The sequence below is a fragment of the Ciona intestinalis genome, chromosome 7, assembly GCF_000224145.3.
Source record: "Ciona intestinalis chromosome 7, KH, whole genome shotgun sequence".
Taxonomy (NCBI): Eukaryota; Metazoa; Chordata; class Ascidiacea; order Phlebobranchia; family Cionidae; genus Ciona; species Ciona intestinalis.
The window spans coordinates 3100928-3116625 of record NC_020172.2 but is presented as its reverse complement, the minus strand read 5'-3'; the positions used below and the strand labels follow the sequence as shown (position 1 = coordinate 3116625).

The 15698-nt window shown below is 36.0% G+C and overlaps 2 protein-coding genes across 2 annotated transcripts in view; both read left to right on the top strand.

Annotated features, from left to right (window-relative positions):
* The first annotated feature begins 596 nt into the window (after positions 1-596).
* Positions 597-10341, top strand: LOC100184349 (sodium/glucose cotransporter 1). Its single transcript, XM_002119804.4, has 14 exons — positions 597-807; positions 1622-1798; positions 2582-2746; positions 4195-4381; positions 4607-4812; positions 5504-5639; positions 5932-6048; positions 6450-6591; positions 7238-7406; positions 7790-7909; positions 8258-8353; positions 8712-8807; positions 9216-9315; positions 9650-10341. Exons 1-14 carry the CDS (start codon positions 661-663, stop codon positions 9853-9855), a joined length of 2064 nt encoding a protein of 687 aa, XP_002119840.1. The 5' UTR covers positions 597-660; the 3' UTR covers positions 9856-10341.
* A 542-nt stretch (positions 10342-10883) lies between these two features.
* The window catches only part of LOC100187537 (sodium/glucose cotransporter 4-like), a 9371-nt gene continuing 4556 nt past the window's right edge, over positions 10884-15698 (top strand). The window contains exons 1-7 of the mRNA XM_026835110.1: positions 10884-11607; positions 12214-12390; positions 12825-12989; positions 13069-13255; positions 13819-14024; positions 14378-14513; positions 14879-15037. Coding sequence (XP_026690911.1) covers positions 11470-11607; positions 12214-12390; positions 12825-12989; positions 13069-13255; positions 13819-14024; positions 14378-14513; positions 14879-15037 — 1168 coding nt within the window. The 5' untranslated portion in view covers positions 10884-11469. The remainder of the gene's footprint in view (positions 11608-12213; positions 12391-12824; positions 12990-13068; positions 13256-13818; positions 14025-14377; positions 14514-14878; positions 15038-15698) is intronic.

The following is a 15698-nucleotide window of genomic DNA, read 5'->3' as shown; positions in this document are numbered from 1 at the left end:
AGTAAACACAAACGTGGCACCAATCGCATAAGTAAATGGGCCAGAAGAGTTTAGTTACAAAACGAGAGGGAATACAACAAAAGGAGAATGATTGATGTTAGTCTGTAATGTCAGAAAATATGTCTAGCGCAAATTGCTCTTTTGTGCCAGGTCTTATTGCACAAACAGTTTATATGGTTGTGGGCTTTACATAAAACGGCTTGAAAGAAGTAATTCAATTAAACAGATGCCCAGCTGCAAACACGAACGTAAACGTTCAAACCACCAAAAGCAACAGAAAAAATTCAGTTTAACGTAAAGCGCAGCTCAGAAACCAGACAGACGATATAGTTCAAACTTATTTAGGCCGCAAACCCGCAGCAGACACCTACAATACGTAGCCTATATTCATATAGTGAGTAAAACCTACTACAGCATGCTACATAGCAAGGAGTGTCTGTATAACGGCCTTTTGTAAACATTGCACAGGCTATAACAGAAACAGGAATTAAATGCGCATTATGATTTAATTATTGCATTAGGTTATCAATTTAGTTAGCTGTTTTAGTAAATTTATCTAATTATACGGTACTGCTTTTGTTTTGCCTAGGTCAAAAATCAATTTATCTTCCCGGTTTTCAGCGTTCGTGTGTGAAGTTTTTTTTGAACATAAGTAGCAAAATGTCGACAGCTACAGCTGATATGATGACTTCGCCTTTGGATGCGACAACATTACCGAATGTTGTTTTACCAAGTGCTGGGTTGCAACCTGGAGACATTGCGGTTATTGCTGTTTACTTTATTTTCATTCTCGCCGTCGGTTTGTGGGTAAGTATCGTCAGACCTTTTAAAAGTATTTTTTTGACTGTTTGTTTGTGCTTTGACTGTGGGGTAAGATGGGACACCTTTACCACATATTATCAAAATATTCTGATCATGTTTCGAAAAATAAACAGCGCTAAGTGGAGTGGTAAGGATTCGGTTTTAAAATTCTTTGAATATTCTTAGTTTACTTCCAAATGAGACGACAAACTGAAAACATGTCCCATCTTACCCAACCCCACAATATATATATATAATATATATTTGACTGCTTGTTTATACTTTGACATACACGCGTACTTATACAAGCCACATATCTGTGTTACTGTTATACTACGTCTGTCGAGGTCACATATTAAATTTACACCGTTTCTGTAGCTTGAGGGTAAATAACAAACATCTTATCTGCTCAAAGGTTATAATTTAATGTTACATCAGAAAACTCGGAATATTTAATGTTATAACGACTTCCGTTGCCCGTCACGCAAAAATAACAGTTACATTTCTTTATTCCTTCATTCATTTTGTCGCTGTTCTGCTAACCCGACCAAAATCCAATAGTAAACTACATAAGAGCAAATCTATTAATACGCGCACGCATCATGTAAGTGGTATGTGTAAACAAATTCGGGACACTGCAGCGTTGCTGCATGGCATATAGGCGGAAACGGTAACATTTTTTATCTTATATTCCAATGCACATATGCGGAAATAATGTTGCAGTATATTGCATTTTGGCAAAAAGGGTCGCACATTTTTCAAAGACTTCACCAAATTATCCCATTAATTCCTAATGCAAAAAAACATGATTCTTTTTTAGGCAATGTGCAGAACAGATCGTAGCAACGTGAGTGGCTTCTTTTTGGCAGGAAGAAATATCACGTGGTTTCCGGTAGGAGCTTCCCTCTTCAGTAGCAACATCGGTAGCGGACACTTTGTTGGTCTTGCTGGCACAGGAGCAGCGGCTGGCATTGCAGTTGGTGCATTCGAATGGAACGTAAGTAATTATGAGTGGGTCTTATGGCTGGTAGAGCGGAACCAATGGGTTGGGTTGAACAAAACAAAGAAAGCGGGCTGTATCATTATTCACATATTTCGCGGGTGAGGAATGGTGCTTGAAAACACAATAGAACGATACGTAATATCATCTTGAGTGTGCGCTTACCGATGCTAGACACAACACGTCGCCAATAAACGTGAAATTCTTAAATTCCGGTTTTAGTTTTACTGCACGGTCTGAGAGCACGTACCTTTTGGACGTACATAGTCAGTCTAATTGGTAAAATCTGGCTTAATCCTTATTTTTCGAACAAGCACCTCTCCATATATAGAATATAGAACGCATGCTCAGGCCAAAAAACAACTCTGCGCCCGAGCGTACCTATGCTGTTGTAGAAGCAACAAACAACTAAAAGTAGTTTCACAAAAGTCAGACAAAACCGCAAAACAAACACCTGCGAACTACAACTCCTTACCTATTACTTGTGTTTTGCAGAAATGAATATAACAGTAGGGTGGGAGAGACGGTGCACCTACTTTAGTACATAATATCCAAATATATGCTAAAAGTGTTTTAAACAATTAACAACGGTCTTATGGGATTCGTGAGGATACGCTTTCATTTACATTCTTTAAAATTTAAAGTTTAAATGCTGCTTTTTTATACTATACCAAATCAGACAAAAACAGAATAAAAAGGTGTCCCCCCCCAACATACTTTATTTTTTATAACGACGTGTTGTTTAATGATTCCATGTTAAATAACATAAACACATTGCAGGCTATGTTGACACTATATTTCCTTGGCTGGATCTTCGCACCCATCTATATTGCTGCAGGAGTGGTCACTATGCCTGAGTATCTTAAGAAACGATTCGGTGGACAAAGAATTCAAGTTTATCTTTCCGTCCTTTCCCTTCTGCTGTATATTTTCACAAAAATATCGGTAAGTAAGTCATGTTTGGTAAAGAACTTTATATGTCTCTTCGATTACGGTAGCGAAGATTTAGAAAATTTAAACGAAAAGACAGGTTATAAGAACAAACAACAGTTGTTACGCTTACAGTTAAAAAAACATATTTACATTTTACGAAGAAATTTACGAAGAAAAGAGCGTGGCCGCTACACCTAGCAAATTTCACCAAATGATATCTTTTATAATTTTAATGTATGAAAAACCCCTGAGGTATAAATTACTAAATTAAAAGCAAATATTTCAAAGTTTGGCAATGAAAACATGCAAAACTACAATATGAGGGAAGATGGGACTCTAAATTGAAACATATTTACATTAGCAGTATTCTACAACTTGTAGTTAACCTACCGAGTTTAACAGGCTGTGCTAGTTTCTTTACCATGGAAACTTTATATATATACCGTTAAACTGATATTTTTTTGTTGTTTTTATTTCAAATTAAACTCGTTTAATCGTTCGCACACGCAAACTAAAAAAATTCATTGGCTTTACTATAATTTAGCGAGCATTAAAAAATAGCACCTTACTATTTCGCATTTTTTACCTGTTCAAAGTATACTGTTTCTATTTTACATATTTTTTTAATATTTAAAAACAGTAATCAGCTTTGACGGGCGTTTTATAAGGTCGTGATAATACTGTCGAATAATTCTGTAACCTTATTATCCTGGTTATCATTAAATGGGGGTCCGTAAAAAGAAAATAAAAAAGAGTCTCGTCTGACAAAGTGTCCCATCTTTCCCCACCCTACTATATTGTTTATTCACTGCCTGTATTTGCTACCCCCATTTCGTAACATGCTTTGTGTATCGTGTTTGGAGGAGTAGTTCTCTTTCTGTTTTCGCAAAAGCGGTTCAAAATGAAAACACATTACGTCGCCTCTTCCACATGCCACGTAACTTTTCAAGGGTGAAACCAAACTCAAAGGCCTGAGCCGTGCTGTGTAAACGATCGTAACAAAAGCGGCCCATGGCGCGTGTAATGCAAATCTGCTCAACGTTTAATGGTTTTCTCAGTTTTGGGTGGTTTTCTTTGATCGTAGCAAAACTAACACTAAATTTGACATTTTAACTTACCAAACGACGTGTTTTATATTTTACGCAAATTTACTGTGAAATTATGGACATTTTTACGCAACAGGCAAATCTGTTTTACTTTGCGATTGGCAGTAATGGCCTTTATGGTTGGATGTTATAGCTCAAAGCGATTCTCTATATAAACTTGACAGTGCTGGTTAAACTTTCAAAACGAAACACTCCTACAGTGACACACGGCGTCACGGCCCATTGAGTAGGCCATGAGTAACATCATTAAGATTTATTTCAATAGATTTTAAACGGAATGTTTTACACGTGAAAGAATGCACGGTGACAACGCGTGTTTTTCGTCAAACTAATTCCATCAAATTGAATTCACAGGCCGATCTCTTTGCCGGTGCTATTTTTATCCAAGAAGCTTTGGGTTGGAATCTCTATCTCGCAATGTTTATTCTTCTCGCTATTACAGCACTATACACAGTAACTGGTGGTCTAGCGGCCGTTATCTACACCGACACTGCCCAGACATTCATTATGCTGGCAGGAGCTTTTGTGATGATGATCTTATGTAAGCAGCTTCAAGTTCTCTAATATTTAAGCGCCATGCTGCGATAATAGAATAATAAAACCGACTCCGTTTGTAAAACTAAATCAAAGGTGAACAAAAAGTGTATTCAAAAGGTAAAAATAAATCGTTTCAGTGCCTTTCACAAATTTGTGATAAGAAGATAAAACACCGTATAAAGTGATTTTATGCACAGTAAACATTATTATAACACTATTGCATTTGCAGCTTTCGTTCGCGTTGGCGGTTACGCAGCCTTACAAGAGAAATACATGAAAGCTATTCCTTCTGTTCTATCAAACAACTCGAACTGTGGAATTCCAAGAGCTGACGCTTTCCATGTGCTGAGAGATCCGATTAAAGGCGACCTACCGTGGCCAGGCCTTACTTTTGGTCTGACTATCCTTGCGACCTGGTATTGGTGCACTGACCAGGTACAAGCAGAAGCTAGATAACTAAACGTATTGAGACATAATACTATAACAGCTCATTCAAAGTAATCTGAACTTTATAAATACAGTGGAGTGGGGAAAGATGGGACACTTTAATATTCTATTTTCTTGTCCCATTTAGTAGTAAACAAAGAGCATTCAAAGAATTATGAAACTGTATCCTCACGACTCCCATAAACCGTTGTTAATTGTTTGAAACACGATCGGGATGTTGTGTGCTAAAGGTATCCTATCTCTCCCCACCATACTATATACTTTAGAACACCATAGTTGCAACGATTAGTTCAAGAACGTGGGAAAACTATATAAAGTAACCTATATGCTGGGGTGAATACATCCGCAAGGTTATGTGCCAATGTTGGCCTTAATTCCAGGCCCTTTAGCGTGCCTTGCTAAAGGACCCGACATTTATTTATGGTAGAGTGAATGTCACTGTCCTATAGTAGGGTGGGGTAGACGGGACAGCTTGAGCACATAATATCCAAACATTCTGACCGTGTTTTAAACAGTTGACAACGGTATATTTTATAATTCTTTGTTTACTACTAAATGGGACAGGAAAATATAATAAAAAGGTGTTCCGTCTCTTTCTTACTATATACACAAACATATGTTTTCCAGTTTTAAAAAAACCATGCAGCGCAAATTCAAATATAAATCGTTTCGTCCATAGGTTATCGTGCAAAGAACATTAGCAGCGAAGAACTTATCCCATGCAAAAGGAGGGTGTGTAGCTGCTGGTTTAATGAAGATATTACCCATGTATATGATGGTAATGGTGGGAATGATAAGCAGAGTTGTGTTTACAGGTGGGGAGGGAAAAATTGTTCGGAAAAAATCCTGAACGAAACATATTTTTTCACGACGGCTTTATTAAAAACAAGAAAGCATATCTGTAATGGATGGGCACGTTTATTACTACTACATAGACTTGTAGTACCACAAAAAAATCACCCACAAAGTAACATACATGGTAACTCGTAAGCTGGCACGAGGTGGTAAACCCGTGTGATAACGACTGTCGTTTTCCAGTCACGCGAGGATAAAGTAAGTTACATTCATTCATCATTCATTCGTTATAACAAATTATTGTGTACACAGATGCAGTAGCTTGTGCAACACCAGAAGAATGCAGGAAATACTGTGGTACACCTGTAGGATGCTCTAATGTGGCTTATCCCAAACTTGTGCTCGAAATTATGCCGACTGGACTGAGAGGTATCTGTATACGCTGCCTGAAACCGATTCGAACTGTTCTTAAGTACTAAAGTATATATTAAACAATTCCCTCGTAAGCGGGCATGAGGTGTGTAAAACCGAACACTTTTGTCTTAAGGACTGCCGCTGCTTCTTTCAGTCCAAAACCCCAATTGTTAGAAAGTTTGACAGAATTCGCATAATTTTAATGACAATTGCCTAAATCCACTATGGTTGTCTGAAATAAATTGTCAGCCATGTCATAAAAAATGTAATTCTCCGCAAAGTTACATACGTGGTAAACTCGTAAGCGAGCACATGGTGTATGAAACAGTACAAATGTGTTATAGTAATAACACTATCGTTCCCGCCACGCAAATAAGTTACATTAAGCCAATTATTCAATCTTTTGTTTATCTCAGGACTTCTTCTCGCTGTAATGATGGCAGCTCTGATGTCATCACTGACGTCAGTATTCAACAGCGCGTCAACTTTGTTCACATGCGATCTGTGGCAGAAGATTCGGAAAAACGCAAGCGAAAGAGAACTTATGATAGTTGGAAGGTGGGTTGGGCTGCGTTGTTATGTGGTAAATGTGGAGTATATTGGGCACGGTGTAGTTGAGATGTTGTTTTAATTTAATGGGACCAAGGGAGCCATAATCAGTGAGGTATGGGATGAACTGTCAAGGGAAGACCTCACATTCATTACCATTTAAGCCTACATTTGGGAAGCGACAGGCTTCAACATTTGGTAAAGTGCATGCAGTAGCACCCCATGTTTTAGGGTAATGGAATCAATCCTGACTTTAATCCTATGACCCTTGGCGTGACCTCACCCAGATAGAATAGAAATAGAGGTACATGACTTCATACATGAATAAGCAAAACCAAACCATGAGCCCAGACAATTAATTAACCTTTTATTCTTAAGTGAGGTCCCACAGTGTGACATGCTCTGGACCCTGTTTTTCTGGTCCACAGTTTGTCCATTACCACAAATTAAGCACCATACGCATTTATAAATTGTTTCTTTAGAAAATTTTATAAGTTTAGGGTTTTTCTGTTATAGGTAGGGTATGAGTATGACACTAGAGGCTGGCATACATTAATAAGCCAAAGGCATAACAACGAGAACAAATAACTGAGCAATATTCCTTGAATAATTTCTTTTAAAAAAGTGAAATTGACCTTTTTTTACTGTTGTACAGAGTGTTTATTCTAATCATGGTTGGTATCAGTGTAGCTTGGGTTCCAATCGTCCAAGTTTCTGCCAACGGTCAATTGTTTGATTACATTCAATCTATTACAAGTTACCTTGGACCCCCTATTATGGTTATCTTTGTAATGGCAATTTTCTGGCCAAGACTTAATGAACCGGTAAGCTAATCTTATTGCTTTATAATGATATTGTACGGTGGGGTAAGATGGGTGCCGTTAACATATGTCCCATATTTCCTAATCGCGTTTTAAAAAAATTACAACGCTCTTTTAGTGTCATAAGAACACCAAACATTCTTGTTTACTTTTCTTGTTTAATATATTAAAAACATATACCAACTTATCCCATATATATTATTTTTGGATAATTTTGAACCCATGTAATACTTTCAGCTAATTTAGGTGCTCTTTTTGCATTCACAGGAAGCATTCTAAGGTCTTAAGTACGCAAATATTAACCGCTTGCAGTGTTTTATGATCAGTTAGAGATAAAGTTATGTTTCACTTTCTAATATATGGGTAATTTTTGCTTTTACATACAGGGAGCATTCTGGGCTCTTATGTGCGGTCTAGCTGTTGGAGTAACTAGAATGATCATGGATTTTGTATACGGTGCTCCTCTATGTGGACAAGATGAATTCAGACCGGAAATTCTATACAAGGTCAACTTCTGTACAAGTTTGGCTTACTAGAACATTCCATAAATAAATAGGTGTAGTTTTTTTTTTAAATGGTCTAGCAAGCCATGGTAGAAGTTATTGTTTTATATAGTGTGAAGAGTAACATCAATTTTGGGCTACAAAATATGACAATACTTATACAAAATTTTTATGTGAAATAAGTTGATATGGTATGATATAACTTATATATTTACTTTATACAAGTTATGGAGAAAAAAACAAAATTTCGGTTACCAAATATGACAATATTTATACTTTTCACTGTGAAATAACATAATATGGTATGTTATAATATATATACGGTGATATTAAACAATTAATATATTCCAGGTTCATTACCTTTACTTTGCCATGATACTTGCTACAATCACAGCAATAATTGCAGTGGTTATCTCACTCATTACTCCAGCTATACCCAAAGAAAAGGTGAGTTTTTATATATGAATATAATTATGCATATGGTAGGGTGGGGGGAGAGGGACACCCTTAGCACATAATATCAAAATATTCTGATCGTGTTTTAAAACAATTAACAGTGGTCTATTGGAGTCTTGAGTATACGGTTTAATAATTCTTTAAATATTCTTTGTTTACTACCAAATAGTAGAAGAAAATAGATTGTGGCCAATCCATTGATTTTGTTTAGTGGTAACGGTTATAACTAACGAAAATGTGACAATAATATAGACATAGTGGTAACTGTGTATAGTGGGCAATATTAAAGTAACATAAATTTAAAACGTTTTTAAAGTTAAGTGATTATTTTAAAGCATTTAATTTTCAGTTAATTCGACTGACGTGGTATACACGGAACAGCAAGGAACCACGCTTAGAAATGGAAGAACTAAATGAAGAAAGTAAATTAGAGCCAACTCTCTCAGTAAGTTTAACTTTATGCACCACCAAATTCTTGGTTTTTTGTCTACAAGTTTATATTGAATGATGGGAAAAATGCACAACAATCAATTTTATAACAATGTTGCTACCTTACACAACTAAAACAATGTCCGGGAGGTAAATTTTCCCAATAGGTGAAATGGTGAAAAGTATCCCTGTGTATAGTAATAGAAAGTATGGCCAAAACCTCATTTATCATTGCCTGCCATTTGGAAGTGGCATTTTTGTTGCAATTTAACTACTTTAGGTTGTAGTTTAACTAAACCATTTAGAAGGTGCAATTTATATTGTATGTTGTAATGTCAAAGCTATGGTGTAAAAAAATAATTTTAAATGGCATATAATACGAGTCAGGGCTAGCAGAAAATTAAAAATTGATATTTACTTGTAGATGGAAACTGGATTCAGTAACAAAGCTGTCACTGGAGACGACGGAGAAGTTGTACATAACGGTGACAACGCTGAAGAAGAACCAGCACCGAAAACTGAAGGTATGTTCTCTTCTCTTGAAGAAATTAACTTCGAACTGGTCCATGTGCTATAAGAGTAGTGATGATTAAATTTGGTTTTATTGGAATTTAAGAACAAGGTTAAATATTGCAAGAACGATAAGAAATCGATATACTATTAAAAATTTGATATTTGGTAGAACTCGCAATTTGATAACACTTTTAGGGTTGGGGTAATTGGCTTACCCTGGCCTACATCCCAGTTCCTCTGGCATTCCTTGCCATTGGACTACAACTAAATATAATACAGTACAAGTCGAATTTTTTAAGCAATGTTCCTTTTTCTTTCTTTTTTTTAATATTTATTTTCTTGTAGCTGTTCAAACCCCCAGCTCACAGAAGTGGTATCGCAAAGCTTTCGATATTTTCTGTGGATTGGACAAATCTCAAAGCCAAGAACCGAACATACCACCCCCAGCTTTCTACAGTATTGAAGAGGAACCATTGTCCAGAAACATCGTTAACTTTCTGGGCTTGCTTATGTTATGTACCATGACCTTTCTGTTCGGTTATTACGCTTGAACTAGTTGCCAATACTAATTAGGGTTTAAAAAAAACGTCTCTGGGTTTATGCATTCGACCTTCGGCGAATGTGTGATATAGTACTGTAGGGTGGAAACAGTTCGCATTTAATATCCCATTTTTTTATCTAGTTTTTAACCAAAAAACGCTTTAGAAAAAATCGTGATGCAAATATAAAATACTGTAAATACTCTGTTTACTACCAAATGTGACATTAAAGGGGAATGAAACATGCGTCATCTTACTCCAAACTACTATACCACTATGTGCTAAATATGATCCACAACTCAGTACTTTAACTATATTCGCTACATTCATATATTTAACATTGCATTGTGGATTGAAATTTATAATCACTTTAAAACGTCAGCGCTGTAATTCAAAATTGACATTAAGCTTTATTGTGCTCTTTTTAACAATGTTTAATTAATTGCTTGCTTCTAAATGCATTAAAGACATGAATAATTGAGTAAATTGAGATTCAAACGCAAGCTTCAAAACTGTAATAAACTAATGATCTTTTTATGTTGGTATATTGAATTACTGTAATGTTTAGGTTGGGATTCTTCAGGTATTTCTTACATTAGATAATATAAAGGCATTGTTATACTTTAGAAAAGTTCAGATTTTAGGGCACAAGCAAGCACATGTAATTTGTAGGTTAATATTTTTTTTTATGAATGACAATTTAGACAACCTGTAAGGAACAACTGAGTTGGAGCAATTGCTGTTAAGTGTCTTGACATAGGAAACTATGGCAACAATAGTGGCAGCTTTGAAATTCGAACCTGTAACCTATGGGCTAGAGTCAGGCGCTGTAACCGCTGGGCCACGGCACTGGACAAATGTTAAGTGAGGTCCCCTGGGATATTAAAATGCCTTTTTACTCCTGTAACTTTTTCCATGCGAGGATAAATAGTATCAATAATTCTTATTAATAAAAAAAAGTTAAGACAGTAATTTTTATAATTTGGCTACTATATATAACAATTAAAATATTTTTTTACAAATATTAAGCTGAGGAAAAAATCTAAAATCTTTTAAATTGTATACCTTTTGAATGTGAATTCTTTGAAAAATGTTTTAAATTATTTGACTTTAAAAATTTAGGTTATTTGAAAAAACTTTTGAATTATTCACTTTAAAAAAGATGTATATTACAAGGTCAATTCTCATGTTTTAATTCAGCCTGAGCATTTTACGTTCTTTTAATGCTTGTTTAATGGGCATGGTTGGTCAATATTTAACTTCATCAATGCATTCAAAGCATTAAATAAATATTTGCTTTGAAATACGTAAGTTGGTCTCCCGATGAACTCAAGCTGCATTTTTGCTTGTCATAATGCAAAGAACAGGTATAGTGTTAAAATATATATAATGACAGAAATTAAATTTTTAAGCAGATAAATTTATGCAAAATTTAATATACAGGTATAGTTCCATCTTGGCACTGTTTTAAAACAAGAGTAAGGTAGGAATTTAACAAGAAATATAGAGAATATACAGTTTTGGGGTTTTCAAAAAATTAAAGAAAAAATTGATTGAAACCAAAGAATTTGTTCGTGCTATACAGGGAGAGGTGTAGGTGGAATTAGGGCAAGTTATTATAACAATATGGATACCACTACTGCTGATACAGGTCTTGGGACAACAGCAAACTTTACAAATCTACCAACACCTGGTGTTTTACAAGCAGCGGATTTTGCAGTGATTGGGGTGTACTTTGCATTCATTCTGGTGGTTGGGATATGGGTATGTAGTGTATTGTGTGTTATATAATGAATGAATGTAACTTACTTTATCCTCCATGGCCGGAAAACGACAGTCGTTATAACACGGGTGTTAAAACACCCACTGCCAGCTTATAAGTTACCATGTATGTTACTTTGTGGGTGATTATTTTTTTTATATATGGCTTATAATTTGGACAACCCATTAGTGACCACTGGGTTGGAGCAATTGCTGTTAAGTGTCTTGCCCAAGGACACATACGCCAACAATAGTAGCAGTGACGAGCCTTAAATCCATTACCTCTGAGTTACAGGCAGGCGTTTAACAACTTTGCCACGTATAAACATAGTGGTTTAATGCTTGGCAGAGTTAATGCTGCCACCAGTAGTGCCTTCTACAAACTGTTAGCCAATCACCTACAAGTTGCATTCATGGTATATAAATGTTGTAATGACTGTCACTTCTCTTCCATGCAAAAACAAAAAACGTATTTATTTAAACCATGCTTCTGACACTTAATGTCTTTAACTTAAATATTTACAAGCCAAGTAAAAGAAGGTGCAGCCAAAGTAACATGTTACTCACATTTGTTGAAATACAGAAATAAACTGTGTATGTTTTAACCAGGCAATGATAAAGACAGACCGCAGCAATGTGGATGGCTTCTTCTTAGCTGGAAGAAATATTTCATGGTTTCCAGTTGGAGCATCTATATTCAGCAGTAACATTGGGAGTGGGAGTTTTGTGGGTTTGGCGGGAAGTGGTGCTGCAGCTGGTATAGCAGTGGGGGCTTATGAATGGAATGTAAGAGTAAACATAGCCTATAGGTGTAAAGTTTGGGGTGCCTCGGTGACACACGTTAGCTTTTGAAACAACATATGCTTTGTCACTCAAGTGTTTTGTTACATCATATGCTTTAGCACCAGAATTTTTGTGACATCATATACTTTTGCACCCTAGTTTTACACCTAAAACAGTATTTACACTGTTGTTACGGGCCTGTCCAACAAGTGGAGCATTATTACATTCGCCCTTTTCAAAGTTTTTAAAACTCTACTACTATTGTAAATTATTGTGAACGCCTATGGTCTTTTCGTAGCACCAGATCATACCTATGGTCTTTAACTATAACTTCAATGTAAGTAACAATTTTGGTGGATTCACCAGATCTTTCCAATTCGAAAGACGCAATAAAAAAGATTCGAAAGACACAAAAAAAAACACCTCTGTTTTTACAGGCGATGTTGTGTCTTTATTTCCTTGGTTGGATATTCGCACCCATATATATCTCCTCGGCTGTTGTTACTTTACCGGAGTATTTACGTAAGAGATTTGGAGGCGAAAGAATCCAGATGTATATGTCTGTTCTCTCTCTGTTTCTTTACATTTTTACAAAAGTTTCCGTAAGTATCCAACGAAAAGAAACATTTATTTTATTATGAACACAGACACACATTATTTACAAATAAATGTTTTATTCAGTCAGATTTATTTGCTGGAGCAATTTTCATCCAAGAAGCTCTGGGGTGGAATCTTTACCTTGCTATTATAGTGCTGCTTGCTATAACTGCACTGTACACAGTGACTGGTGGACTGGCAGCAGTGATTTACACGGATACAGTGCAAACTTTTATCATAATTATTGGAGCTATAATAATGATGGTGTTATGTAAGTGAAATAAAAACACAAAAACGGTAAAGGTGGCTGTATACAGTATCCGGAATTCGATCGTTTTGTCTGTTTTGTCCGGAATTTGCTGCCGCATGCGGAATTGGACACGGGTTTGCATACGACTTTGCATGCCCGATACTGTGTACAGCCACCTTAAGACAGCTTAGATTTTCATGCAACCATGCAGTAACATATAAACTGTACAATACAGTAGGGTGGAGAAGATGGGACACCTTTTCTATCTAGTTTTCACCATTTGATAATAAACAAAAAAAATTCAAAGAGTTATAAAACGGTATCATCACGACTCCCATAGACTATTGTTAAATGTTTAAAACACGATCAGGATATTTGGATATTATGTGCTGAAGGTATCTCTTCTTCCCCCACCCTACTATATAAAATGCTAATCTACTAAATTTTACCACTAAATTGGAAGAAAAAAAATAGAATAAAAAAGTGGCCTATCTTACCCCACCCTACTACTCATCTAAAGCCCGAAAAGTCTGTACCACATTATGCCTTGTAGCAGAAATAACATATTATGTTCAACTTTTCAGCTTTCATAAGAGTGGGTGGGTATGCAGGGCTTGAAGTAGCATATATGCAAGCAATACCAAAACTCCGCCCAGCCAATACAACTTGTGGAATACCAAGGGCAGATTCCTTTCACGTATTCAGGGATCCAGTAACTGGTGACCTTCCTTGGCCAGGACTTACATTTGGACTCACTATAATTGCAACTTGGTATTTCTGCACTGACCAGGTAAGGACAACTGTAGCCAAGGCATGTTGGTCTATATATGATACACCTATGCTATGCATGTATATATTTGTAAGGATTCACATGTTCCACCAAACAAAGCAGTTTTCCTCAAAGATAAAACCAATATCTGACTCCTATAATGCAAACAGACTGTGGTAATGGGCCAACTATGGCCTAAACCTCGGGTCTCTTGGTGTGTCACGCTGCAGGACTTGGCCCACATAGAATAAAAAATATAAATAGACTAAAGTTATATTACAAAAGACAATAGCGGTTACAAGGTTAGCCTTGATACTAGCAAAAAACAGTTCATAACTTCATATTATATATAAATTTCACTTGTTGATTGACAGGTGCTTGCACAAAGAACATTAGCAGCGAAGAACTTATCCCATGCAAAAGGAGGGTGTGTAGCTGCTGGTCTAATGAAGATATTACCCATGTATATGATGGTAATGGTGGGAATGATAAGCAGAGTTGTGTTTACAGGTGGGGAGGAGATATAATACAAACTATAGTAGGCAGGAGATGGAAAATTTCTTTGGTTAAAATATTCTTGCCTGAAAAACTAATTGGAGTTTAAATGGAAGAACTTAACTGTATCACATTTTATCATTTGATTAAAACGCTTCTGATTGTACATTAAGATTCCATCATGTTTTGCAGTTTATTTTGTAAAATATTTATTTAGTTTAAAAATCACCTTGTTATACTTATGTTTCTCTTAATTCAACGAGGCACAAACCAAACTATTAGCCTTTACTTGGCAAAACATAGATTCAAAGTACCACAAACTAATGGAGTCTAAGGCAGCTTAACTAATTGTATTTTGTGATATATTTTTCCATTAACAGATTCAGTAGGGTGTGCTGTACCTTCAGAATGCAAGAAATACTGTGGAGCAGATGGTGGTTGCACCAATGTAGCTTATCCTAAACTTGTACTGGAAATTATGCCTACTGGATTAAAGGGTAATATGGCTAATATCTTCTCATGTATTTTTGGAACAATATGAAAAGTGAGAAAAAGATCTTCTGGCAATTGTTTGTTTTTGTGATCTTAAAACACGCTTTAAGTCCTTTAAGATCATATCTTTCAGAATTATAATATATATAATATATATATAAACCTGGTAAAAACTAGTGATGTACCGAATCGTTAAAAAAACGATTCGGCCGAAACCGAATATTCGGCCATTTTTGCCGAATCAATTCGGCCGAATCAACCGAATCGTTTATGACGTCATCCGAACCTACGGCGACGGGCGGTCGGTAAAAACGACATAAAGGAAAATACTTTATCATGGCACCGTGTGACACACAAGTATCAACAATTTCAATATAAGTCTTTAATGTGGCAGTAAAGCGTTGTGGGAAACATTAGTCTCCTAATAACGCGCGTATTTACGAACCAAAACTACAGGGAAGGTAAATCGTTGGGAGAAAAGCACAACGGTGACGGACGAGCGTGGATTAGATAAATTTAATTTTATTGCAACACGGACGAGCAGTTAATTCGAGAACTTAAAAATTCTTTACTGTAACGGCGTAACCATTGACAAAACCTGTGTTACGCAAACAAAAAAAATTATTTACTTTTGTGACGAAAAAAACATTGTGTATGAGCGTCCCATTTTACGCTCTGCGTTGGCTTGGGAAATAAAGGAAGACGCAT

What these genes read in the sequence shown, in the direction of transcription:
- LOC100184349 (XM_002119804.4), top strand. Translation starts at nt 661, where the DNA reads ATGTCGACAGCTACAGCTGATATGATGACTTCGCCTTTGGATGCGACA. An exon ending in TATGCCGACTGGACTGAGAG is followed by an intron (nt 6,049 to 6,449) that starts GTATCTGTATAC and finishes TGTTTATCTCAG; the next exon opens with GACTTCTTCTCGCTGTAATG. An exon ending in GGCCAAGACTTAATGAACCG is followed by an intron (nt 7,407 to 7,789) that starts GTAAGCTAATCT and finishes TTTTACATACAG; the next exon opens with GGAGCATTCTGGGCTCTTAT.